This window comes from Marmota marmota, unplaced genomic scaffold, assembly GCF_001458135.2.
Source record: "Marmota marmota marmota unplaced genomic scaffold, marMar, whole genome shotgun sequence".
In the NCBI taxonomy this organism is placed as follows: Eukaryota; Metazoa; Chordata; class Mammalia; order Rodentia; family Sciuridae; genus Marmota; species Marmota marmota.
The window spans coordinates 2,484,500-2,510,566 of NW_025999899.1; the positions used below are offsets into that span (position 1 = coordinate 2,484,500).

Genomic DNA, 26,067 nt, shown 5'->3' on the forward strand with positions numbered 1-26,067 from the left:
GTATGTGGTGCTGAGGATTGACCACGGCCTCATATGTGCTAGGCAAGCACTCTACCACTGAGCTACAACCCCACCCCCCCACCCTGCCCCGTAATTTTTATGGCTTTAATTGGTCAATCTTTTTTCTTGTTGTTGTTCTAATTAGTTATACATGACAGTAGAATGCATTTTGACACATCATATGTAATGGAGTAATTGGTCAATCTTAGTTCTTTGAATCTCATTCTACTTTTCATGACTCAAATAAAAAGAAAAAAGTAAACTAATAGTTTACAATTTTGAATACATGTGCCAATCACAGTAGTCTTCATTTAGTTCTGATAACAACATTGAGATGTAGATTTTCCTTTTTTAAAGGGAGAGGGAGAGAGAGAGAGAATTTTAATATTTATTTTTTAGTTTTCAGCAGCCACAACATCATTGTTTGTATGTGGTGCTGAGGATCGAACCTGGGCCGCACACATGCCAGGCGAGCGCGCTACTGCTTGAGCCACATCCCCAGCCCAGATTTTCCTCTTGTAAAATAAAATGAAGCTCAGGGAAATGAACCATTGGGCTTATAGCTAGTTATTGAAGGATTTAGATCCTCATTACTTTGACTCTAGAACCATGTGTAGATGTATATCAGTGTTTGGTTTTAACTTTGTAATTGAAAAAAAAAAGTACAGAAAAGCACAAATTCTAAATGTATAGAGAGGTCAGCAAATTGTCAAAGTGAAATATGTACATACCACTAAGTAAAAATTTAAAAATATATTGACAGTACCCTAGAGGGCACTCTTCGGTACCCAGTTACCACATTTCTGCCGTTCCTCCACACATACTGTTTTCATGACTTCTGACAACCATAGATTCACTTCACTACAAGTGATTCTGCCAGAAGTTTTTGAAAGGAAATTTGTTCCTTTTTTGTTTTTTGATGTTAAGAATCTAACCCAAGGCCTTGTGCATGCTAGACAAGTACTCCCACTGAGCTATATCCCAAACTCCTTGAAAGAAATTTGTCAGTTTTAATTGTATGCCCTTCTACATATCCTATTACGACACTTGGAAATCCATTGTCATTTTATTTGTTTATTTGTTGGTACTAGGGATTGAACTCAGGGGCACTTGATCACTGAGCTACATCCCCAGCCCTATTTTGTATTTTATTTAGAGACAGGTCTCACTGAGTTGCTTAGTGCCTCTCTAAATTACAGAGGCTGGCTTTGAACTCATGATGCTCCTGCCTCGGCTTCCCGAGCTGCTGGGTTTACAGGCATGTGCCACCATGCCTGGTCTCCATTTCTTTCTCTCCAGATAAATTTACTGTCACGTAAATTTACTGCTCTGCTCATGTTTCCCGTTCAAGGTGAACAGTTGCAGTTTCTTGGTCCTTTAGTCTAAGTCACTGTGAACTCTGGAAAAACCAAAGACCTGTGTAAATTTGTCACACTAGATTAAAAGCTCAGAGCTGAGTCTATCCAAGAGGTTTGGTGTAACTGCATATGCAACTTGCTGAGATTTGAAAAATACAGTAGTATTGAAATGGAGTTTTGAGATGAAACGGATTCACAGCTTTTGCTGGCAGGTGGGGTCTGCACAAGCTGCAAGCCTCTGCAGCTGAGAAATATTGCAGGTCTTAATGATAGACAGGCCATGTATGCCCTTTAATGTTGCAGCAAACCCCAGCAGCTCACCTTTAATTTCTTCTTTCTGGGTTTTTGTTTCGTGAATTTGAAGATCGAACTCCACAGACAGATGAGTGAGTGTAAGAGTAGGATTTACCAAAGAATAGAAACAGGAATTGAACTCCTGCAGTGCAAGAGGGGTCCCAATACCAGGTTTTTGCCATCTGCTTGTGCTACTCTAGGGATTTATATAGCACTTGATTCATTTCTAGTGGTCCAAATTTATGCTAATTAGGGTTTGGAATTGTACTAATACTATTGGTCAATTTTTTAGTCCCAACTTTCATTCACATCTGTTCTACTTCTATTTTTTCATCAGGAAGCAGGAGGTTGACCATTGATTGCACATGCTTAGTGGGGTGTCTGGAGCTGTTTGTAGCTCTGCCTGTGGTGCACTTCTGAGCAGGCACCCAGACTCTGCAGGATGGCTGCCTTGGAGTGACAGGGTCAGCTTTCTCTAGCTCACCTCAAGGCTAGCCTACTGTGCCTCAGGGCTGCCACTCTATTGCTACATCACTTCTTGGCAGGGACCAGTAGGCCAGCTGTGGGGTTTGGCAGCTAGGGAGGCATGTCAGTGTCATTTTAAATACTACTACTTTCCTTTAGCCAAAGTTTTTTTTTTTTTTTTTTTCCCAGTGCCGGGGTTTGAAGCCAGGGCTTCATGCATGCCAGGCAACACTGAGCCAGCATCGCCTTTAGCCAGCATTTTTCAAGCAGTGTTTTGTTTGCTTGTTCTCATGGTGCTGGGAATTGAACCTAGGGCCTCATGCTTGCTAGGCAAGGATTCTACCATTTTGCTACATCCCCAGTCCAAAGCAATGTTTATTTTAAATATTAATAGACCAGTTGTGGTGCACACTTGTAATCCCTGCTGTGTAGTTCAAGGTTAGCTTCAGCAACTTTGAGACCCTGTTTATAAATGAATCCTAAAAAGGGGCTGGAGGTAGTTCAATGGTAGCGTTCCCCTGAGTTCAACCTCCAGGTGTTCTTTTTCTCCCCCCTTAAGTAGGCCAAATATTTTGAAAAAAGTTTGTTATAGGAAATTTCTGTTTATAAGTAATTCATTAGCACATTGATCAGTTTAGTAGCTAAAAGCAGAATTCCAAGGATATTGTTTTATACCTGAGACTTAGCATCCAATTTTTGATGTCATTGTTGTTACCAGGAAATTAACCACTGAGCCACATCTCCAGCCCTTTTTACTTTTTGAGACAGGATCTCACTAAGTTCTTAGGGTCTGCCTAAATTGCTGAGGCTGGCTTTGAATTTATAATCCTCTTGCCTCAGCCTCTAGAGAGCTGCTGGGATTGCAAGTGTGTGCCACTGCACCTGGCTTGACATCCAGGTTTTTTTTGTTTTTGTTTTTGTTTTTTAACTCCAGGCATTTATTTAATGTAGATCACTTAAAAAAAATTCCTATTACATGTATGAAGAAGATACTTTATTGTATTTAAATAAATTTCTCTTGAAAGGCTTTTTCTAATTAGGAAAGTAGGATGTATTTGTTATAGAACACTTGAAATATACAGAAAATGTAAAGAATAAAAATCCCTCCTCCTCAGAAGACCTACTGATATTTTGTGGTATCTGTCTTTTAACTCTTCATAAGTGAGTATTTATATAAAACTGGAATTATAATTTTACAGGCTGCTTTTTAATTTTTAAAATTTTACTATTATTATTTGAACATCTAAATTTGATATTACATACGTCTTTGAAAATGGTAAATGGTTGCAGAATAACTGTAATCTCATCTGCCACTTTTGATTTGACCATTTGTTGGTGTGTCTGTATGCTACAGGGGAGTGAATCCAGGGCCTTGTGCATGCTAGTATAGAGCTCTGCCACTGAGCTACTTCTCCATCGCTTTTTGTATTTTGAGACAGGTCTCACTGAATTGCCCAAGCTGGCCTTGAACTTGTGATCCCCCTGTCTCAGCCTCCCAAATAGCTGGGATTATAGGCATGTAGCACCAGCTTTCTGTAGGTTTTGAGCCATTTTTTTCTTGTTTTCACATTTATAAAGAATCAGCTATTGAGTGGCAGGTGGGAGAGGGTTGATTTTTTTTTTAATATAGTCTTTTTTTTTATTAGTTGTTGTTCAAAACATTACAAAGCTCTTGACATATTATATTTCATACATTTGATTCAAGCAGATTATGAACTCCCATTTTTACCCAATATACATATTGCAGATTCACATCGGTTACGCATCCACTTTTGAGAGGGTTGATGTTGATGAAAGGAAAAGAATTCTCTTTTCATGGATTTTATTTGTTCAATTTAATTAATTAGATACTTAGTGAGCACTTGTGTGTTAGGCTCTGTGTTAGATTCTGAAACTCAGAGTGAATCCTTTCACCTTGAAGGAGGTCTGATAATGATAACTGAGAACCTGAATTAAAGTCATAGTAGAAATGGAAATACAGAAGACAGGAAGGATTCTCTGTGATGTGTAGGTAGGAAAGTCAGTAGTTTTTTGCTGAGCGAGTGTTGGATGTGACTGAGTAGGAGACATCTAAGTCTATTCCCACATAACATTTTGGGTAACAAGGATGGACATTAGTGTAATTTATTAGTATGGGGCCACGGAGAGAAGTACAAATTTGCTTCAAGTTTTGTTTTGAGCAAAACAAATTAGAGGTGTCTGTGGAGCACTAGAATGTTGGACATTTAGATAGATGAATCAGAGAAGAGCGATTTGAACTAGAGAGATGGATCTCTGGATTACTGGTACCTAAATTGTGGTATCAGCATAGACTAGAGATCTTGTTGAACTTCCCTTGGGGGAGAATGTATATTTGAGAAGAGGTCTAAGGAGTGTCCATATAGTCATGTGTGGAGGTTATAAGGACATATTTGAAAGAGAGAACCAGAATTGGAGAAAGGATGGCATTGTATTTACTGAAATAAGAAGAAAAGAGGTATCCACAACAGTGTCATCTGCTATGTCATAGAAGTTTAAGAGGAGAACCACTGGCAAGAGTGTATTGGATTTGTCAAGGTCCTTGGTGAAAGGAGTTTCAAGGTAGGTGGAGACAGAATGAGGGAATGGCAGGTGAATTACTAGTAAGGTAACTAGTGTGGTAGCTAGAGATGGAAGGGTGGAGGTTGTTCAGATGTGGTATGAAAGAAGGGTTTTGCTTTAATAAGGATTTGAACCCATTGATGATGAGAAGCACCCATTGATGGAAAGATCAAAGTTGCTGGATGATGAAGTTGATGATAAGCAAAGATCCTGAGGACAAAGAGAAAGGAATGGGATTTAGAGCTTAGATGGGGGCGGTGCTTTTGCGGAAGAAACTTGGGATAGATGGGAGTATTTGCTAAAATGGTGGGTGTTATTGGCAGTAACTCTTGTGTTTTTCAGGACATTGGCTGAGAAGGAGGCAGATTGGATGGGGGAAGGGCATGAGGGCAGTGTCAAGATTTGAAATAACTGTGGTGGGGGAACCAAGGCCAAGAGGATGATTGTAAAATCATTGTGGTTTCATAATTAGGGGTCTTGATTTGTAGAGGTACCAGTTTGCACAGTTTCCCAATCCTGTGCCCTACCAAACTTCCAAAGCCACTTAAAACAGGAGGGAAATTTCATACTTCCCTAGAGGACCCTTCCCTGACCTCCTAAATTAAATGTCTTTCTAGTCTCTCATCACTGTTTTTGCTTTCTGGCAATCTAAGTCAGAATATAGTTTCATCTTTTATTGTCTTAGTTGTTATAAATGAAAATAACAATAATTTGAGTTATATGTATTTCCCCCAGTAATAAAATTTCAGATAGATCTGATTTTGCTTACTATTGCAGAGTGTCAGGCACCCAGTAGCCACAGGGTAAGTTTTCACTGAATTTTATTGATCAGATACAGTGGTTTTTAACCTTTTTATCTGTCACAACACAACTCTGCAATATGAACATATTTGAACCATTATGGACCGGACCGCCTCAGTCCTCACCTGAAGAAGGATGGTGTCAAGGTAGTGCAGGGTGGCGGTTGCTAGAATCGCAGCTCTTAGAATACAAATGCCTGTGCTCATTCATCAGCCCTGTTTCTCAGAAGATTTCTGACCTTGGGCAAATTCATAATTTCCCTGTACCCCCGTGTTCTTTTCAGTGAAGTGTTACTGGTGATAGTGCCTACATCATAGGGTTGTCATGAAGATTATATGAGAGAATTCTTGTAAAGCTTATTTCAAACCACTAATAGTAAAAGTTATTACTATTAGTGGTTTGAAAAAAATCTCCTAGGTGATTTTGATAGCTTTTTTTTCTTGAGGTGCCTGACTTTACGATAAGGAATTTGCAGGGCAGAGCCTGCAAATTTGTATATGTATGATGATTTTCTTGGCCCAGTGACCAGCATCTGGAAATAAGACCATTCCTGATCCTGTAGGACTATAATCAAGTAATAGAATTGTCATGTAACTCATCATTTTTTTCACTTCCCATCTGTGGGATGAAGGCATAGTGAATGCTATCTGCTTTATGCCTGCACTAGTAAACTTGCTTCTTTGTTTCCCTTTCAGAGGAGGTGTCCAAGTTGGAGAAGCACTTGATGCTTCTCCGGCAAGAGTATGTCAAGCTGCAGAAGAAATTGGCAGAGACAGAGAAGAGATGCACTCTTTTGGCTGCACAAGCAAACAAGGAAAACAGCAGTGAGTCCTTCATCAGCCGGTTGCTGACGATAGTGGCGGACCTGTATGAGCAAGAGCAGTACAGGTGAGGTCTTGTACACAGAAGTGAGTCCTCTTGCTTTTCTCCTGGGCCACATCACAACATACTGCAACTGTTTATTTTCTTGCCAAATTTATTTCTCTCTAATCAGAATTATTAGCAAGCCTTTATTCCCTAGCATTTAAGTTCCTTGAAGCAAAGTTTTTTTCTCTCTTTTTTATTGCTTCTGTCTAGCACAAAGTGGGGAATCATGGTGATAGCTTTGCTAATTTGAACAGAAATTAGCTTACATGTCTGGGAATCCGAAGGGGAGAGGTTCCTTTCTCTTCAGATGGTGAAAGTCATCCTAGATCTAAGCCATCCTAGGTCTAGTGGGCAATATAGCTTGGCTGTTGAATTGTGGTGCCATATAGCCTGTGTTCGAAACTCAGCTGGTGCTGGGCATGGTGTTACACACCTGTAATCCCAGCTACTCAGGAGGTTGAGGCAGGAGGACTGCCAGTTTTAGGCCAGCCTTGGCCAGTTAGTGAGACCCTATGTTAAAAAAAGAAGATGATGAATCAGAAGAATCCCAACTGGCCATTTACTAGCTGTGTGATTTCAAGCCATATCACATCTCAAGTTCCTAATCTGTAAGATGGATTTACTACTTACCTAAAGGTCATTGTGAGGCTTTACTTAATAAATACATGTTAAGTACTTAGGGTAGTGCATGGCATATTGTAAGTGCCTAATTGTCAGCTGTTGTTATTAAATGAATTTTGAGGTAGATGTTAAAGAATGGATGGAATTCAGTATGTAAAGACATTGATACTATAAGTAAGGGCAGTGACTAAGAAAAGGCTCAGAGAAACAGAGAGTTTAGAGGACAGTTTAGGGTATGTAGTAACCTACAAGGAGAGCAGTAGGAGAGGTGAAAAAGGTAGGATGGATGCTCAGGTGAGGAGTGTGGACATGATCCTTCAGGAAGTACAGTAGAGTGTTTTTGAGTTTGAAGATTTTCATAATGCAAGTGGTATTTAGGAAGATGAACCTGCTCAGGTCATATAAGTGAAACTAGAGAAAAGAGCAGGGAGAGCACTTGTGATGCCGCATGTGGTACAAATCAGAAATAATAGAGGACTAAATTGGGATGGTGGATATGGAAAAGAAAGGTGTGAGTGTGCATAGAAGAAAGGATATTGCTCTAAGGGACATAGATGATTGGACTAGGTAAGAATTGGTGATATTTCCAAATAAATTATAATACCTAAAGTAGATCAAAATCTTGAACTACTATTTACCATCTTAATCATTTCCAAAAGGAAGAAAACTCTAATACCTTTCCTCCCCTCCAAAAAGAATAGGTATTTATTCTGAGTAAAGGAAAGTTACACAAATTGAATACATGTGTAGCTTCTTGTCAAATATAGTTCATTGTCTTTCCTCCTGCTGTTTTCTATAGACAAATGAAAACTGTTTCCTGCTGGCCCAAGGGAGTCCAACATAAGTCTGTTACTGACATGTCTCTCCCATGCTTAAAGTCTTTTCTCCGTTGGCTCCCATCATTTATCTTCTCAATTACATGTCATTTGACTATATTCATTATGTTGTAGTCTTTCTAGGAGATAATGGGAATGAGAACGGGCAGATTCCACTCTGGTCACTTTTTACTTGCTCAGTTATAGTATGGTTTTATAATGCCAGTGTGTCTCCCTTCAGCTTTTAAAACCTGCCTTTTCCCTAAAGAAGGTTGAATACTTATCTTATTATCTACTATTATCTATAATTGTTTTGATTTTTTTTTTTTTTTTTTTTTTTTTTTTTGTGGTGCTGGGAATTGAACCTAGGGCTCTGTGCATTCAAGGCAAGCACTCTATCATCTGAGCTATATCCCAGCCCTATTATCTATAATTGAGTAAGAGGTGGGGAATGGAACCTTCATAAAGGACTGAGCCCTTGAGATGGGGATAACTAAAATTGAGAAATCAATTTTTAAAGCAAGTATCTTCTTGCCAAGATAGTAAAAAACTACCTTTGTCTCATAACCTGCATTTTGTTGAAGAACTATTATTTTTATGTGCATTTTGATAACTGTGGTAACTGATATACAGTTTGAAATTTTTTATGTTGAGAAATGTGGAAGAAACGGGTACATATCTTTTATTTTAGGTCAAGAGAAGGCTTTTGTCCCCATAAGGTAGTTAAAAATGATGGTTTTATATATTTTTTATTGGATTCAATATTTTACCAACCAAGTTTGTGGTTTTTCTCATTGAAATGTTTGAGAAACTCTAGCAAGAAACTTTATTTATATATGCTCTCCAGTGATAGCATCCTAGTTTTCATATTTTAAAGAAAATCCTCTTTTTAAATTTACTTTTCTGCAGTGTTGGGGATCAAACCCAGGGTCTTTCACATGCTAGACAGGTCCTGTGCCGCTGAGCTATACCCCCGGTTCTGATTTGTGTGTTTGAAAATTATTAATAAAATCCTTATCTTTATTTCCCTTTGGTATGTCAGACTATAAAAGATAGAAAAAAATTGACCTGATATTTATGAATAGTGTTATAGAAATATTTAGTTTTAGAATATTTTTGAGGCTTTTGGACTTATAGTTGAAACAGTACAGACAATGAAAATCCATTTAAGTTTTTAGAATCTATTTCCTTTTTTTTTAAATTTTTTTTTGATATTTTATTTTTTAGTTGTAGTTGGACACAATACCTTTATTTTGTTTATTTATTTTTATGTGCTGCTGAGGATCAAACTCAGGGCCTTGCATGTGCTAGGCAAGCATTCTACTTCTGAGCCACAACCCCAGCCCAGAATTGAATTCCTTTTTATTGTACTGGGGATTGACCTCAAAGGCACCTATATTCCCAGACCTTTTTTTACTTTTATTTTGAGACTGGGTCTCATTAAGTTGCTTAGGGTGGCCTTAAACTCATGATCCTCCTGTCTCAGCCTTCTAAGTTCACTGACTGGGATTACAGGCACATGCCACCATGTGTTTTCTAAATAGTTTGTATTTTCATTCAGTTCTTAAAACTACCATTGTATGTAATTTGAGGCGGTTTTATGTTGTTTTAAATAGAATATTAGTTCTATTTCTTCTTTATTGATGAATACATTGTTTTTACTATAACAACTTACAATAATAAATATTCTTAATCTTGTGGTCTAATGAGTTACAGCTTAGTCTTTTAATAGAACTACAACTATCAATGCTCTTATGTAATTATAAAGCTTGTTCTAGACACTATTTTGTGGGGCATAATTTATCAAGTGTTAACATGGAACCAATATTTGAGCTGGGTGAAATGGTGCATATCCATAACCCCAGCTACTCAGGAGGCAGAGTCAGGAAAATTTCATATTTGGGGCCAGCCTGTGGGATTTGGCAAGACCCTGCTTCAGGCTGGGGTTGTAGCTCAGTGGTAGAGAATTTGCCTTAGTATGTGCGAGGCACTGGATTCGATCCTCAGCACCACATAAAAGTAAATAAATAAAATAAAGGTATTGTGTCCATCTACAACTAAAAAAAAAAAAAAAAGGACCCTGTCTCAAAATATATATTTTTTTCCTTTTTAAAAAGGAGGGCTGGGCATGTAGCTCAGTGGTAGAGTGCTTGCCTAGCATGCATGAAGCCCTGGGTTCAATTCCTAGTACCATGAAAAATAAAAAAGAAACAACAATATTCTGTTAGTCTCCTTTTATGTGGATGAGTTAATTCATGTAATAGCTTCTTTTCTTTTATTCCCCCCATGTAATAGTTTTTGTCTATTTAATTTCTAAAGATATAAATAATCTTAATAAATAATTTTAAAGGGTAATAAGAAAATAAAAAGGAATATATAAATACAAGCAGAGGATGATAATAATGAATGACTGTATTGCTGCCAATATGGCACATGCTCATGTCAGCCCAGTGGGTCATCATTGTTACTTGCCCGTGCATTTCTACCTTAGCATTGACATTTCAGAGGTAGGTGTAAATACCTATTTGGGAAGCTCTTTTCACATTTGGTATGTTGTAAATATGGAAAAATTTAAAAAAAATAAAAGATTTCTTCTCCTCTTAAATGCTCATTAATAAATGCTCTGAATGTTTCTGCTGGGAACAGGTATTGATTTCCATATTCTTGACTGATTTGTCAAAGCTAATTTGTTCATAGTTTTTCTGTTTAACCTTGCTTGAACATTAATATAGAGCATAGCAGCACCATAGTTTCAGAGCTATCATCACAGGGTTTAAGCTTTCTATCTTTCCATCTTTCTATCTTTCTCTCCTAATGGTTTATCTTAATCTATTCTGAAAAAAAAATCTATTTTATATATTAATATTAATCATCCTGCTTAACTTATGGGAGTTATATTTAAAAGCACTGCATACCATGTGAATTAAAGTCAACAGTTAGAAAACATTTCTAGCAACATATTATAAACATGATCCATTAGAATTCAGAGCTAGTGTATAGAAATAATTTTGTTGTGATTTTTTTCTTTTGCAGATGCATGTTGATCAGTCAATACCCAAGTATTTATTAGTTGTGAATTCTAGTTATATCTAATTATGATGATATTTTTCTTTTTATATCTGTGAATTTTTTCACCAGTGATCTGAAAATAAAGGTTGGAGGCAGGCACATCAGTGCTCATAAGTTTGTCCTGGCAGCCCGTAGTGACAGCTGGAGTCTGGCCAACTTGTCTTCCACTGAGGAACTGGACCTGTCAGGTGAGCCTCTGACCCATCAGGGACACAAAATTGATAGTACAAGAACTCCTGGTAGAAAGTTATGTGTGTCATCTTGAAATATTTGTGGTTTAGTGAAAGTAAAGTATTTTTCTATTCAATTGATGGAGACCAAGAACTACTTAAATATTTGGTGAATCTCCTTAGCTTGTCATTTGTGGATTCTTGTGTTTAATTCCTAATAAAAATTTAAAAAAAAATTTTTTTTAGAAGCTGTTTGACCTTTATTTTATTCATTTATTTATTTGTGGTGCTGAGAATCAAACCCAGTGCCTCACATATGCTAGGCTCTCCCACTAAGCCACAACTGCAGCCCCCTTTAATAAAAATCTTAAATATTTGAGTATCTAAAATGTTATTAGGATTCATAAAATAGGAATAGCTTTTCAGAAACTCATTTTATATAGTGATAATGACATAAACATAGAAGTATGTGCAGAAAAAACAATTCTGCCTGTATTGTAAGGAGAAAGTCCTTCAGGGTTGGTTAAAATTTTGTAACTTGCAGAATACTTTTTCTCTTCTGAAAATATTTAACTCTGAGTAACAGTTACTATAAAGAATAACAGTATTTTTTTCTTTAAAATCAAAGGATATCATTAGCATTTAGAATTTTTTTTGGGGGGGGGCACTGGTGATTGAACCAAGGGGCACTTGACCACTAAACCACATGCCTAGCCCTTTTTTATTTTTAACTTTGAGATAGGGTCTCACTGTGTTGCTTAGTGCCTAGATTTTGCTGAGGCTGGCTTTGAACTTACAGTCCTCCTGCCTCAGCCTCCCAAACTCCTGGGTTTACAGGCGTGCCCCATTGCATTCAGCTAGCCTTTAGAATTATAACACCTTTGGGCCAGGTGTAGTGGTACATGCCTATAATTCCAGTGATTCAAAAGGCTGAGACAGAAGGATCAAAGATTCGAGATCAGCCTCATTACCTTAAGGAGGCCCTAAGCAATTTAGTGAGATCCTATCTCAAAAGAAAAAAAATTTTGAACAAAGACTGGGAACTTAGCTCAATGGTAGAGTGCCCCTGGGTTCAAGTCCCAGTCACCCCCGCTCAAAAAAAAAAAAAAAAAAAGATTAGGTTTGGGTAACTATGTGAGGTGTTAGATAGGTTAATTTATTTCAGTATAGTAATCAGTTCATACATAATGTTATACACTTTAAGTACTATTTTAAAAGAATAGTAATGGATACATTGGGCTATTTTATTCTGCTATTAATAATATGAGAATTATAGTATGAGAAGAATATCCAGGCATAAGTCCAAAAGTTAGGACACATTGGGTTGGGGGTGTAGTGTGGTGATATAATGCTTGCCTATCATGCACGGCATATATAAATAAACATATAATCAACTAACCAAGGACATATTTGTGGAAGTGATAAGTTGTGTGACAATGCTACTGATTTATGTCTTTATTTAGAAAGTTTGCCAATTTATAAGGTTCTATTTCCATGTACCAGGATGATTATAATATTTTCCCTGCCATATGGAGCTCATTCTCTGTTGGGAACAACAGGCAATTAACATTTTAGGCCAGAATTATAAATAGAGTAATACAATTGCTAAACTATGTGGTACTAAAGAGGCTAAATTGAGCTGATAAAGAAAGTATCAGGAGCAGACTGCTGTGACCCCAGCCCACCCACCGGGCGAAAGGAACAGCAGTGGATGGCTTCGACCCTGGCTGGCCCTCCATTCTGTAGGAGCAGAGTGACCCTTGAATCCACACTGCTAGAGAGGAAGATATGTGGACAATATGAAGAAACGGGAGGAAAATGACCCAAACAAACCAAGCTGATCCAATAATAGACTGGATTCCATTGACAGCACAGTAGGTGAAATGTCAGGGAAGTAGTTCAGAATGTAATGATCTGAGAAGCAAAGAATGAATTAAGAGAGCAAATACAGGCAACAGTTGACAGTTCCAACAAAAAGATAAGAGAGGAAATACAGGTAGCAAAAGATTACTTCAAGAAAGAGAGAGAAAACTCGTGGAAAAAAAAAAATCCTTGAAATAAAGGAAACAATAAACTAAATAAAAATTCAATAGAAAGCATCAACAACAGACTAGATCCCTTGGAAGACAGAACCTAAGGCAATGAGGACAAAATATATAATCTTGAAAATAAAGTTGACCACACAGTGAAGATGGTGAGAAACCATGAACAGAACCTTGAAGAATTATGGGACAACATTAAAAGACCAAATCTAAGAATTATCGGCATAGAGGAAGGCACAGAGGAAACCAAAGGAAAGCACAATCTCTTCAATGAAATAATATCAGGACATTTCCCAAACATGAAGAATGAATTGGAAAATCAAATACAAGAGGCTTACAGGCTTACAAATGTACAAAATTATAACAGATCTACACCAAGGTATATTATAGTGAAAATGCCTAGCACAGAATAAGGATAGAATTTTAAAAGTTGCAAGAGAAAAGTTTCAGATTACATATAGGGGGAAACCAGACCATCAGAGCTAGGAGATCCTGGAACAACATATACCAAGCTCTGAAACAAAATGTATGCCAACCAAGAATCTTATATCCAGCAAAATTAAGCTTCAGATTTGTTGACCAAATAAAAACCTTCCATGATAAGCAAAAATTAAAAGAATTTTACAGCAAGAAAGCCTGCACTACAGAATATTCTCTGCAAAATATTCCATAAGGAGAAAAAAAAAAAACCATGAAAATCAGCAAAGGGAGGAACTACACTAAAGGAAAATTCAAAGGAGAAACCAAGTCAAGTTAAAAACCAAAAATAAACCAAAATGACTGGCAATATGAACCATGTCTCAATAATAACCCTGAATGTTAATGGCTTAAACTCATCAATTAAAAGACGTAGAGTGGCAGATAGGATCAAAAAAAAAAAAAAAAAAAGATCCAACAATATTCTGCCTTTAAGAGACTCATCTTATAGGAAAAGACATCCACAGACTGAAGCAATCGATAATAGTTTAATTCATGAATTTTCAATTAGGGCAGGGTTCAATGGGAATGATTTGTCTCCATCCCAAGAGGATGAGCGATGGAGAATCTACTTTCAAAATGACACTCATTTTGCTACATATGGATTTCCAGTGGGACTACAAATTGGTGCAACCACTTTGGAAAGCAGTATGAAGATTCCTCAGAAAACCGGGAGTAGAAACACCATTTGACCCAGCTATCCCACTCCTCAGTATATACCCAAAGGACTTAAAACCAGCATACTATAGTGACAGCCATACCAATGTTTATAGCAGCTGAATTCACAATAGCTAAACTGTGGAACCAACCTAGATACCCATCAATAGATGAATGCATAAAGAAACCGTGGTATATATACACAATGGAATATTACTCAGCATTAAAAGAGAGTGAAATTATGGCAGTTACAGGTAAATGCATAGGGTTGGAGAATATTATGCTAAGTGAAGTAAGTGAATCCCCAAAAAACTAAAGGCCAAATATTTTCTCTGATTAATGGATGCTGATCTATGATGGGGGGCAGAGCATGGGAGGAATTGAGGTACTTTGGATTGGGTAAAGGGGAGGGTGGGGAGGAGTTATGAGGGTAGGAAGGATGGTGGAATGAGATGGACATCATTATCCTAGGTAATGTATGATTGCACAAATGGTGTCTGTCTACATCGTGTACAACCAGGGAATTGAAATGTTGCACTGCATTCGTGTACGATAAATTAAAATACATTCTGCTGCCATGTACAACTAAGTAGAACAAATAAAAATAATAATAATTAAAAATTAAAAACGAAGGTATCAGAAGTGGTTAACACCTGGGCAGTGTTGTAAAGGGTAAGTAGGTATTTATCTCATGGATTTAGGGGAACTGATATTTCATGCTTCTTTACTGTGAATTAACTCTGAATCTTTGTGATAATTTCTTGGGTTTACCTTGAGGTCCAGTTGTAAGCACACAAAAGACACAAATATGCATACAGGTGTGCACATGCGAACATGGCTTGGGAAACAGTCCCTACTGGAAGGGCACCAGTCCATGTGAGTGTAATCCCAGAATATAGTTTTTTTAAAGTGTACTCTTTTTTAGCCTCATACCTCTGACTTCATATAGAACTGATTATAAATAACTTTTTTTTTTTTTAATACCACAGATTGAACTCAGGGCACTTAACCACTAAGCCACTTTTTAATATTATAAAGCCCCCAGCCCTTTTTTATATTTTATTTAGAGGCAGGGTCTTGTCACGCTGCTTAGGGCCTCACTAAGTTGCTAAGCCTGGCTTTGAACTTGTGATTGTCTTTCCTTAGCCTACTGAACTGCTGGGATTACAGGCATGTGCCACTGTGCCTGCCATGAGTAAGTTTTAAAATCCATTAGATCATGGGGTATTCTTTGTAGAATATATGATAGGTTTTTTTTTTTTTTTTTTTTTTTTTTTGGTAGTTGGGATGGAACCCAGGGATGCACTATCACTGAGTCATATCCCCACTCATTTTTATTTTTTATTGAAATAGGGTTTTGTTATGTTGCTAGGCTGATTTCAAATTTGTGATCCTCCTGCCTCAGGCATCTGAATTGCTAGGATTACAGGTGTGTGCCATGCACCTGTCTTATGATAGGGTCTTGAGTATTTGAACACAGTTTACAAAGTCTATAAGAGAGAAAAATATATGGAAAATAATGATCCTAGTTGTTTTGAGGATCAAGAAATTGGTGCTCTTCTACATTGCCAGTGACATTATAAATCTATTGAACAGTTTTAGAAAGTAATTGGGCAGCAGAACTATGAAATATTCTTACTTTTTAATTTTAACCTCATCTGACTTCTATGATGCTGTCATAGGTAATTCAGATAGCTTAGATGTTAATCTTAATTCTATTTGTGGTTGTGAAATATTGACTGCAACTAAAATTAATAAGTAGAAAAACAAAATGACTCTTCTGGAACAAATATAATTACATAAGAACACAGAAAATTGCATTAAGGTATAAAAAGCCTTACTTAAACATTGGATTTAAAATTTTATTTATGCTGAATTTTTTATTTTTAAATTGTGCTACTTGGGATTGAACCTACAGATGCTTTTTCACTGGGCTACATCTTTACCCCTTTTTATATATTTTGAGACAAGGTCTCACCAAGTTGCTGTGACTGTCCTGGAACTTGGAATCCTCTTTCCTCAGCCTTCGGAGTCACTGGGATGATAGACCTACACAACTATGACTAGCTGTATTGAACTTTTTTAGTGCTTAACATTTAAAATTACCTTTAACTCAGTGTTTTCTGTCAGGAGTGATCTACTTCAAAACCAATGAATGGGTTTTAGGCAACTACAATGATAACTAATAGAATCTATAGCATCTTTACTTTCTTTATAAAATTTATCTTTCAAGTGTGTCATGGGGGATGGTTCTGTTTGTTTTTCCCAGCAATCCTTCTGGGGATATGTATGAATGCTTAAATCTTGGGTTGCAGCAACTAAAACTGCTTGGAAGCCTGTGTTATATGATACCTAAAAGCACCAACATGGCATTGCTGCCCGACATTTTGAAGGAGATTGAAAACAGGCTCATGTAAACAAGTATATAAATAGCATAAAAGCTATATTTTAAGTTGAGCTTTTCCACACTAACAGACTTGATAAAATCATTTTATGGATTTATTGGTGTTCAGCCTCTTTGAAATTACTCCAATATAGGGGCCAGGGTTATGGCTCAGTGGTAGAGTGCTTGCCTAGCATGCATGAGGCACTGGGTTCAATCTCCAGCACCACATACAAAATAAATAAATAAAATAAAGGTATTGTGTCCATCTATAACTACAAAAAAATATTTAAAAAAAAAAAAATTACTCCAATATAACAAAAGTTGAGTGGCATGTTTTTTTTCAAAGTGCTAGCAATACAACAGTGAATAAAATTAAATTCTTACTTGTTTGAGGCTTATATTCTTAGAAAAAATGAATTTCTTAAGCTTAATACTTTTTAAAAAAATATTTTTAGTTGTAGATGGACATAATGCCTTTATTTTGTTTATTTAGGTTTATGTGGGATTAGGGATTGAACTCAGGGCTTCACACATGCCTGGCAAGTGCTCTACCACTGAACTACAACCCCAGTCCCCTCAGCATTTTTCTTTTGAAGTTTTTGTCTTATTGAGATTTCTTGAAAGGGGGAAAAAAATCTTCAAAATCAATTTTAATTCTTTTTCTTTTCTTTTTTTCTTTTCCTTTTTTTTTTTTTTTTTTTACCAGTACTAGGGATTGAACCCACAGGTGCCGTACCACTAAGCTATATCCCCAGCCCTTTTTAATTTTTTAAAATTTATTTGAGACAGGTTTTTATTAATTCTGTTAATGATTATTATAAGAATTTTAGTACAGCTAGGTGTACTAAAATTACATACTGTAATCCTAGCAGCTTGGGAAACTGAGTGAGATAAGAGGATCACAGGTTGGAAGCCAAACTTGGCAACTTAGCAAGACCCTGTCTTGAAACAAAAATAAAAAGGACTGGAATGGGAATGTGGCTTTCAGTTGGGATGGGGATGTAGCTCTGTGTGAGTCCCCTAGGTTCAATCCCTAGTACCACAGAGAGGAAAAAAAAAAAAAAGAATTGGTAAAACACAACAGATATCATATACTAAGTTTTGTTTTTTTTTTTTTTGGTACCAGCCACATCCCCAGCTCTGTTTGTATTTTATTTAGAGACAGGGTCTCACTGATTTGCTTAGTGCCTCGCCATTGCCAGGGTGGGCTTTGAATTTGTGATCCTCTTGCTTCAGCCTCCGGAGCTGCTGGGATTTCAGGCGGGAGCCACCATGCCTGGCCCATTTATTGATTCTTGATTTTACTTCTTGCTCTTTAGTAGTCTTGTTCAAGAAGTCAGGTCCTAAGCTGACATGATGAAGATTTGACCTACTTTTTCTTCTGTTAGATGCAGGGTTTCTGTTCTAGTCTTTGATCCGATTTGAGTTGACTTTTGTGCAGGGTGAGAGGAGAGGTTTAATTTCATTGTGCTGCATTTGGATTTCCAGTTTTCCCAGCACCATTTATTGAATAGGCTATCTTTTTTTTCCAGTTTATGTTTTAAATTTGCTTTTTATCAAGTGTCAATATATAAGTTTGTGAGGTGATAGATGTTAATTAGCTTGCTTTAACCATTTTGCAAAGCATACATATATACACACATATATACATACATATCTATATGTACACACACATCATATTAGGTCTGGGGATGTAACTCAGTGGTAAAGTGCATGATCGACTAGGATGCCTGAGGCTCTGGATTGGGACCTCAGTATTGGAAAAACAAAACAAAATAATCATGTTGTATACTATAAATATATGTAGTTTTATTTGTCAACTATAGCTTAATAAAAATAAAAAATTATATATTTAAAATATATATATAAATTTATAAAGATACTGTTCCTGGAGCAAGGATATGCTTTTAGACCAAGAGAATATGACAAATCTTGATGCCCAGAGGAGAGTACTATATTTATGTTTTTCTGAGTTAAAGCAGTTATTTTGCTTCAGGCACAATGATTATTTATAGTCCCCTCCAGCATTTTATCACTAGCAGCTAACATGAGAGGTTCCAGTGCATTAGAATGGCTGTTTTGAAGCTAGGGTTTCTTGCATGCTTTCTCAAGCAAAGATCTTATGATTCCTGGCATAAGAACTTAGGGTATGAGTTATTCAGCTCTCCTGGAATGTGTTCTGGGTCCTGTCAAGCCTTTCTAAAGAATAGAAAGCATCTTTCTTTCCTCTTTTTCATTCTGGTTAGCAGAGCTATTCACTGAAACACTATCTCAGGAGGTTGCATTATACATGGAATGAGTTTAGGTTCCCAAACTCTGTTCTGAGGCACCCCAAGGTACTGCAGCAAACTCAGGAGGATTTGTGTGCTATTTCAACTTTTCAAAAGATACAGCAATACTTGACATCTGTTGAATATTATGTGACTACTAGCTCAAGAATTTCAATTTCAGCATTAAATTTTGCTGCTGCTATGTTCCTTTTGATGACATCTATGAAAGTTTTAAAATATGCTTATATGCCTAGCGTGGTGATGCATTCCTGTTCCCAGTGACTTGGGAGGCTGAGGCAAGTTTGAGGCCAGCCTCAGCAATTTAGAGAGGCCCTAAGCAATCTGTTGAGACCCTATCTCAAAGTAAAAAAAAAAAAAAAAAACTGGGTGTGTAGCTCAGTGGTGAAGTGCCCCTGGCTATTGAAGGCCCTGATAATAAATAAATAATATGCTCACAAATTCTTTGATAGTCCTTCCTTCAAAAGTAGATTCTAATGCCCCTCTTAAAGATAGGCTGACCCACTTCTCATGAATAGAATGTGATAAAAGTGAGAACATGTTACCTCAGAGATAGGTTTGGAAACAGCATTGTGGCTTTCTCCTCGCTCTTTCCTTTGGATTGTTCTCTTTAAGGGAAGTTAGCTCTCACATCATGTGGACACTCAAACAGCCTATGGCCTCCTGCCAACAACTCAGCCCCAGCCTAGGGATTCATTCTCTCAGAGCTCAAAAAAATTTATTTGTTCTCATATCCCTTTACTCAATCCTAAATGTTGATTTCATGTTTTTCTCTCCAGTCTTTGATTTTTCTAAATTTGTCTGTGTTGGTTTATTCAAATTTGGTTTGGACTTCTTAATTGTTCTTTTTGATTTATGTTTAGCCAATTCAATAATTTCTTTTTACCTATATTAAATATTTCTCTGGAATTCTTTCAACTTTTATTTTTCTTTTTAAATCATGTAACTAATTTATCTTTTCCTCTTTTCTTCTTTGGTACTGAGGTTTGAACCCAGTGGGTGCTCTATCACTGAATATCCCCAGTCCTTTATATTTTTTATTTTGAGACAGGGTTTCACTAAGTTGCTGACCCTGGCCTCGAACTTGGAATACTCCTGCTTCAGCCTCCTGAGTCATTGGTATTACAGGCATGCATCATTGCACCAGGCTTATCTCATATTCTAAAAAGTTTAGGATACTTTTTCATTGTGTGAATCTGATTGCACCTCAAATATTTTATTTATTTTTTTTAAATTTATTTTTTAGTTGTAGTTGGACACAATACCTTTATTTTATTTATTTATTTTTATGTGGTGCTGAGGATCGAACCCAGGGCCTCGCACATACTAGGCAAGTGCTCTATCACTGAGCCACAACCCCAGCCCCACCTCAAATTTATTTTAATAGGTACTCTTGCCCTTATGATTAATTTTCTATATAGTTGTTATAATAGTAGTGAAATTATAAATAGCATTTACTGAGTAGTGGCTGAGAGCTTTACATTTATTGACTGATTTATCTTTAAAACAACACTCAAAGATAATATTGTTCTTTATTTCCATTTTAAATAAGAGACTATGAAGCATAGCAGTATTAACTAGCTAGCCAGGGGTCATTCACCTAGTAAATATAGAACTGGCATTTGAACTCAGGCAGTTGTAGAATCTACATCATTAACTTTTGTTTCCTTTTTATTTCACCTTTTAAGATACAATGGAAGTCCAATAAACTGCCCAAATTAAAATGTACAGTTTGATTTGTTTGGGCTTATGGATATATCTGTGAAACTATCATCACAATTAAGATAAACATTTTTCTGGGAAGGGTGGCACTCTCCTGTAATCCCAGCTACTGAGGAGGCTGAGGCAGAAGGATTTTAAGTTTGAAGCCAGCCTGGGTAATTTAACAAGACCCTCAGCAACTTAACAAGATGCTGTCTCAAAATAAAAAGGACTAGGGTAAAGTGCCCCTGGGTTCAATCCCCTGTACCAAAATAATAAGTAAATAAGGTTTGGAATTTAGTTTAGTGTACTTGCCTAGAACAATCCCCATTACTGCAAAATAATAAACAAACAAACATTTCCTTCTCTCCAAAAAAATTTTTTGTGTCTCTTTGTAATCTCTCTTTTTCCGTTTTCATCCCCATGTAACCACTGATCTGCTTTCAGTTGTTATAGATGTTTGCATTTTATGGACTCATATAAATGGAAGCATAAAGCATATGGTCATTTCTATGTGACTTCTTAGGTGCCATTTGTAGGCCCCCTCCCCCACACACACACTTTATGGTTTTGTTTGTTTTAAGACAGTGTTAAATTGCTTAGGGTCTTGCTAAATTGGTGAGGATGGCCTTGAATTTGAGATCCTCCTCAGCCTCTCCTAGCTGGGATTATAGGCATGGGCCCACGCCTGGCTTCCTTCTTAGTTTCTTAAAGTGGAACCTTATATAACTTATTCTAGATCTTCTGATATAAGCATTCAAAGCTCTTAAGTCCCTATAAACATTTTTGTAGGTGAATCCTATGAATTTATCATTTAGTTCAGGTTCTTTTCTTTTTCTTTTTGGTACCAGGGATTGAACTCGGGGGCATTCAACCACTGAGCCACATTCCAAGCCTTATTTTGTATTTTATTTTGAGGCAGGGTTTCACGGAGTTGCTTAGCGCCTCACCATTGCTGAGGCCGGCTTTGAATTAGAGATCCTCCTGCCTCAGCCTCCCATGCTGCTGGGATTACAGCCGTGTGCCACTGTGCCTGGTTCACATTGTTTTCTAATTTTGCTTGTGATTTCTTCTTTGGCGCATGAACTGTTTAGAAGCATGTTGCTTATTTTCCTTATATCTGAGTTATTTCTAGATAATTAATTCTTACTAATTTCTAATTTGATTCTATTACTGAAAGAAAATACACTTTATATGATTTTGACACCTTAAAATTTATTGGGAACTTGTTTTATGGCTCAGCCTATGATCTGTCTTGATGAATCTGCTGTAAGCACTTGAAAAGAAAATGTATTCTGCAGTGGTTGGATGTAGTATGCTATAAAAAATGTCAGTTACATCAAGTTGGCTGATTGTTCAGTATTTTTGTGAATTTCTTTTTTGCCTAATTCTATCAATTCCTTAAAGGTTCTCATAACATCTGTTGTACTTTAGGAATAGACGTTTTGTGTGTGTGTGTGTGTGTGTGTGTTGAATCTCTAGATTCAGACAGAATGATCTGTGTGATCATCTATGGGTAGCTATGTAGATATCCTTTCATATGTTTTCACATGTTGTTGCTGGGGATTGAATCCCTATGTTTCACACATGGTAGGTAAGCACTGTGCCACTGAGGTACACCCCCAGCCCTTTTCTAAAAAAATTTTATAATGAGATAGGATCTTGCCCAGTTGCTCAGAGTAGCCTTGAACTTATGATCCTCCTGCTCAACCTTCCAAGTAGCTGGGATCACAGGAGTGTACCACCACACCTGGCTTAGGTTCATTAATAATAGTTAATGTGTTTTGTTTTGTTGTTGTTGTTTTAACTAATTAAGGCTACTGTTTCATTTTTTTGTTTAAACTGTTCATCCCCTCTTTTTTTTCTCCTGTGTTCTGTTCATGCCTTCTTTTGGGTAATTTAAATAGTATTATATTTTAATTTATTTACTTTTTTTTTTCTTTGGTACTGGGGATTGAACCCAAGGACCTATACACGCCCTTGAGATACACTCCAACCGGTGTATCTGGAGTATTTAAAAAAATTATCTTGGGATATAGCTCAAGCTCAGTTGGTAGAGTGCTTGCCTCGCATGCACAAGGCCCTAAGTTCAATCCCTAGCACCACAAATAAATAAATAATTTAAAAATTTTTAATTTTTTGAGGAACTGCCATATTGTTTTCTGTAGTGACTGGACTATTTTACATCCCTACCAGTAGTACCCAGGGTTCTAATTTCTCCATATCCTTATCAATGCTTGCTACTTTTTGTGTTTTTGATAATGGCCATCCTAATGGGTATGAGATGATTAAGATTTCTTATTTATGGTTACTTTTCATCTATTTGAATATGATATGTCTGAATATTATTTTCTTTCTGGAGTTCACTGATCTTGATTCTATTGTTATAGTTTTCACTAAATTAGGAAAGTTCTTGACTATCATTTTTTCAAATATTCTTTTCTCTAATCTTTGTCTCTCCTTCTGAGACTGTAATTACACATATACTAAACCTTTTGTCTCACAGGTCTCCTTAATTTTTTTTTCTCATCAGATTGGTTAATTCTGTTAATCTGCAAATTAATTGACTTTTTCTGTTGTCATTTTCATTCTTCTTTTGAGCTTATTGGGTGAATTTTTATTAAAAATATTGTATTTTTCAGTTCTATAAGTTGTGCTTGTTCTTTTTTTTTAATCATCTCTTTGCTGAAAAATGCCTATCCTTTCATTTTAACTTTGCTTTTCTTCAACTCTTGAAGCATAGTTATATTTGGGTGCTCTTAAGTCTGAGATAAATTCAACAACTGAGTCATTTCAGGTCTGGCATCTGTTGATTTGGCTTTCTCCCTCCCTTGGACACTACTGAGCTATATCCCTAGTCCTTTTAATTTATTTAGTTTTTTATTTTGCCATAGGGTCTGGCTAAATTGCCCAGTCTGACCTTGAACTTGCCATCTCCTGCCTCAGCCTCTGAGTCCTTGGTTTTATAGGTGTGAACCACTGTGCCCAGCTTTGTCGATTGTATTTAATGTAAGAAATGGACACATTTTCCTGGTTATTCCTATGTCATAATTTTGGATTTTATCTTATCTTGGATCTCATGATATGTTCTGTTATGCTTTGTGGACTCTGGGTCCTGTATAAACTTCTGAAAAATGTTGAATCTCTAGATTCAGACAGAAAGAGCTGTGTGATCATCTATGGGTAGCTATATAGATATCTTTTTTTTTTCTTTCTTTCTTTCTTTTTTTTTTTAATGCTAGGAATGTATCCAGGGATTCTTTACCATTGAGCTGCGTCCCCAACCCTTTTTATTTTTACACAGTCTTACTAAGTTGCTTAGAGCCTTGCTAAACTGCTGAGGCTAACCTCAGACTTGTGATCCTCCCTTGCCTCTGCGTCCTGAGTAGTTGGGATTACAGGCACACACCACCAAGCCCAGCTTCCTTTAATTTTTAAAGCCAGATGGGATTGGATTGTTCATGCATGAGTAGCTCAGAGATGAGCCCCAAACCAGTGCAAGTTCATACACAAAATTAGAAGATCTCCTTTCCTGGCTATCTTTACTTTGGAATTTTCCTTGTTATTTAGTTTTGAGGGGCTCCTTTTCCTGGGCTCAGTTGGCCAGAAAGACCGTTTTTTATTGGCATTTTAGCCATTCCTATGGTAACTGTGGTAGTTCTGCTCCTTTACTGGAGTCCATCTTCAGGGCAGAGCCAAAAGAGTCAAAAAAGAATTGGGAAACTCATCCAGTGTGGTTGCTCTTAAATTTTGCTTTTCTTCATAATTACCTTGCTTTTCTTTACTTTTCCAAATCCTCGGGTACTTATTTTTCTGTAGTTTTTAGCCATAATCAGTTATAATGGGATAGGTTGTTACCCTATCATAACAGAACTGAAATTCTTGTCCTTGTTAGTATTTCTTTTTGACCTTGGGATTATTTACAAGTATGATTTAGTGTTTAATTTTATTCCAAGAGGTTATATATAAGGGTATATCTTTCATTGGACCAAAATGTGTTTATTGATTAAAGGTACAGTCTGCCAAGAATTTTTAATTTTATTAATCAAAAATTTTTATGTAGAGAAGGAAAATAGTTAGAAATTCAGAATTTAATTAAACTGGAGGTTTAAAAAAAAAAGAATAGGGGGCTGGGGTTGTGGCTCAGCGGTAGAGCGCTCTCCTTGCACCCAACGAGGCCCTGGGTTCGATCCTTAGCACCACATAAAAATAAATAAGTGAAATAAAGGTATTGTGTCCAACTATTAAAAAAAAAGAATAAACCAAATTTATTTGAAGAAGATTCAAAACATGTTTCTCAGCTTTTGATGGATTAGAGGACTTAAAAAACAGAATTAATTAATTCAGGACTCTATATTTAATGGCTAATTGCATACCGATAAGCTTATTCCCTTCATTTTAAAATGTCTTATAAAATATTCATTTAAAATCAAATTCAAAACAAAAACAAAACCTTTGGCCTCATAGAAAATCTCAAGTTCTCCAAAGTATGTCTACATCATTCTGGACTACAGTGAAACAGAAGTTTGGCTGTTACTTTTCTTCTTTCAAGTCACAGAATTTTCAGGTTTGTGTGCTGGGGTCTATTGAGGGAGTGATTGCCTCTAGCAGTAGATATTCCATGCATGGCATGGTGGCAAACAAGTTTCTCTTAAGTCTGATGTCTTTAAAGAGAACTCCTAGTCTACCTGGGAGGCTGAGGCAGGAGGATTGCAAGTTCAAGGCCAGCCTGGGCAAGATCCTATCTCAAAATAAACAAAAGGGGCTGGAGATGTAGTTCAGTGGTAGAGTGACCCTGGGTTTGGTTCCCCAGTACAAAAAGGAAAAAAGAAGAAGAGAACTCCTGGTATATAGTGTCATCTAACTTTTATGGCTATTTCCTAAACTAGCTGTTCTGTAAGTAGGCTGGAAACCGATAGACTGTTCAGTTTGCCTAAAAGAATACAGTTGGAAGTACACACCCGCCTTGTGGCCCATCTTTATACTACTGGCTGCTTAGCATGAATCTCAGAATGAATTTATTCTCCATATATTTTGGAGATTAAAGGAAGAGACCAAAATGAGAAAGCTTAGAAATAACTTGAACCTCATTTTGCTTGAAATATTAAAGCATCCCAGGAAATTGCTGTTTAAGGTGGTTTAAAAAAGATATTTTTAATTATTATTTAAGTTTGGTTTGTCGTACAAATAAATCTTACTGGTTTTGGCATTTAAAAGAAATCAACCAAATTTTCATACAATTAAAGAGAGATTACTACAAGAAAGATGTTGGGGGGCAGTTCTGCCACCCGACCAGCGTGAGCTTCATAAAAGAAGGTTTGATGCATAAGAAATTGCTAGTGAGTTTTAATTAAAGAGACAGACTCTCGTTTACCTTTAAACCCCAGCTCCTAGAAGGCTTCTCCTAGTACCCGCCTCCAGCCACCTAATGCGGTGGCGAGGTTTACAGAAGAGGAGAGAGAGGGGGGAGGTGGGG

At 36.7% G+C, this 26,067-nt stretch overlaps 1 protein-coding gene across 4 annotated transcripts in view; it reads left to right on the forward strand.

The window, feature by feature from the left end:
- The window catches only part of Ankfy1 (ankyrin repeat and FYVE domain containing 1), a 92,218-nt gene that overhangs the window by 15,856 nt on the left and 50,295 nt on the right, over positions 1-26,067 (forward strand). For 2 of the 4 annotated variants that reach the window (XM_048798400.1, XM_048798401.1), the window contains exons 1-3: positions 5,563-5,644; positions 6,194-6,386; positions 10,940-11,058. In XM_048798400.1, the coding sequence (XP_048654357.1) occupies positions 5,578-5,644; positions 6,194-6,386; positions 10,940-11,058 (379 nt within the window). In that variant the 5' untranslated portion in view covers positions 5,563-5,577. Of the gene's footprint in view, positions 1-5,562; positions 5,645-6,193; positions 6,387-10,939; positions 11,059-26,067 lie in introns of those variants that run through there. The other 2 variants (XM_015505939.2, XM_015505940.2) reach the window with 1 other exon arrangement.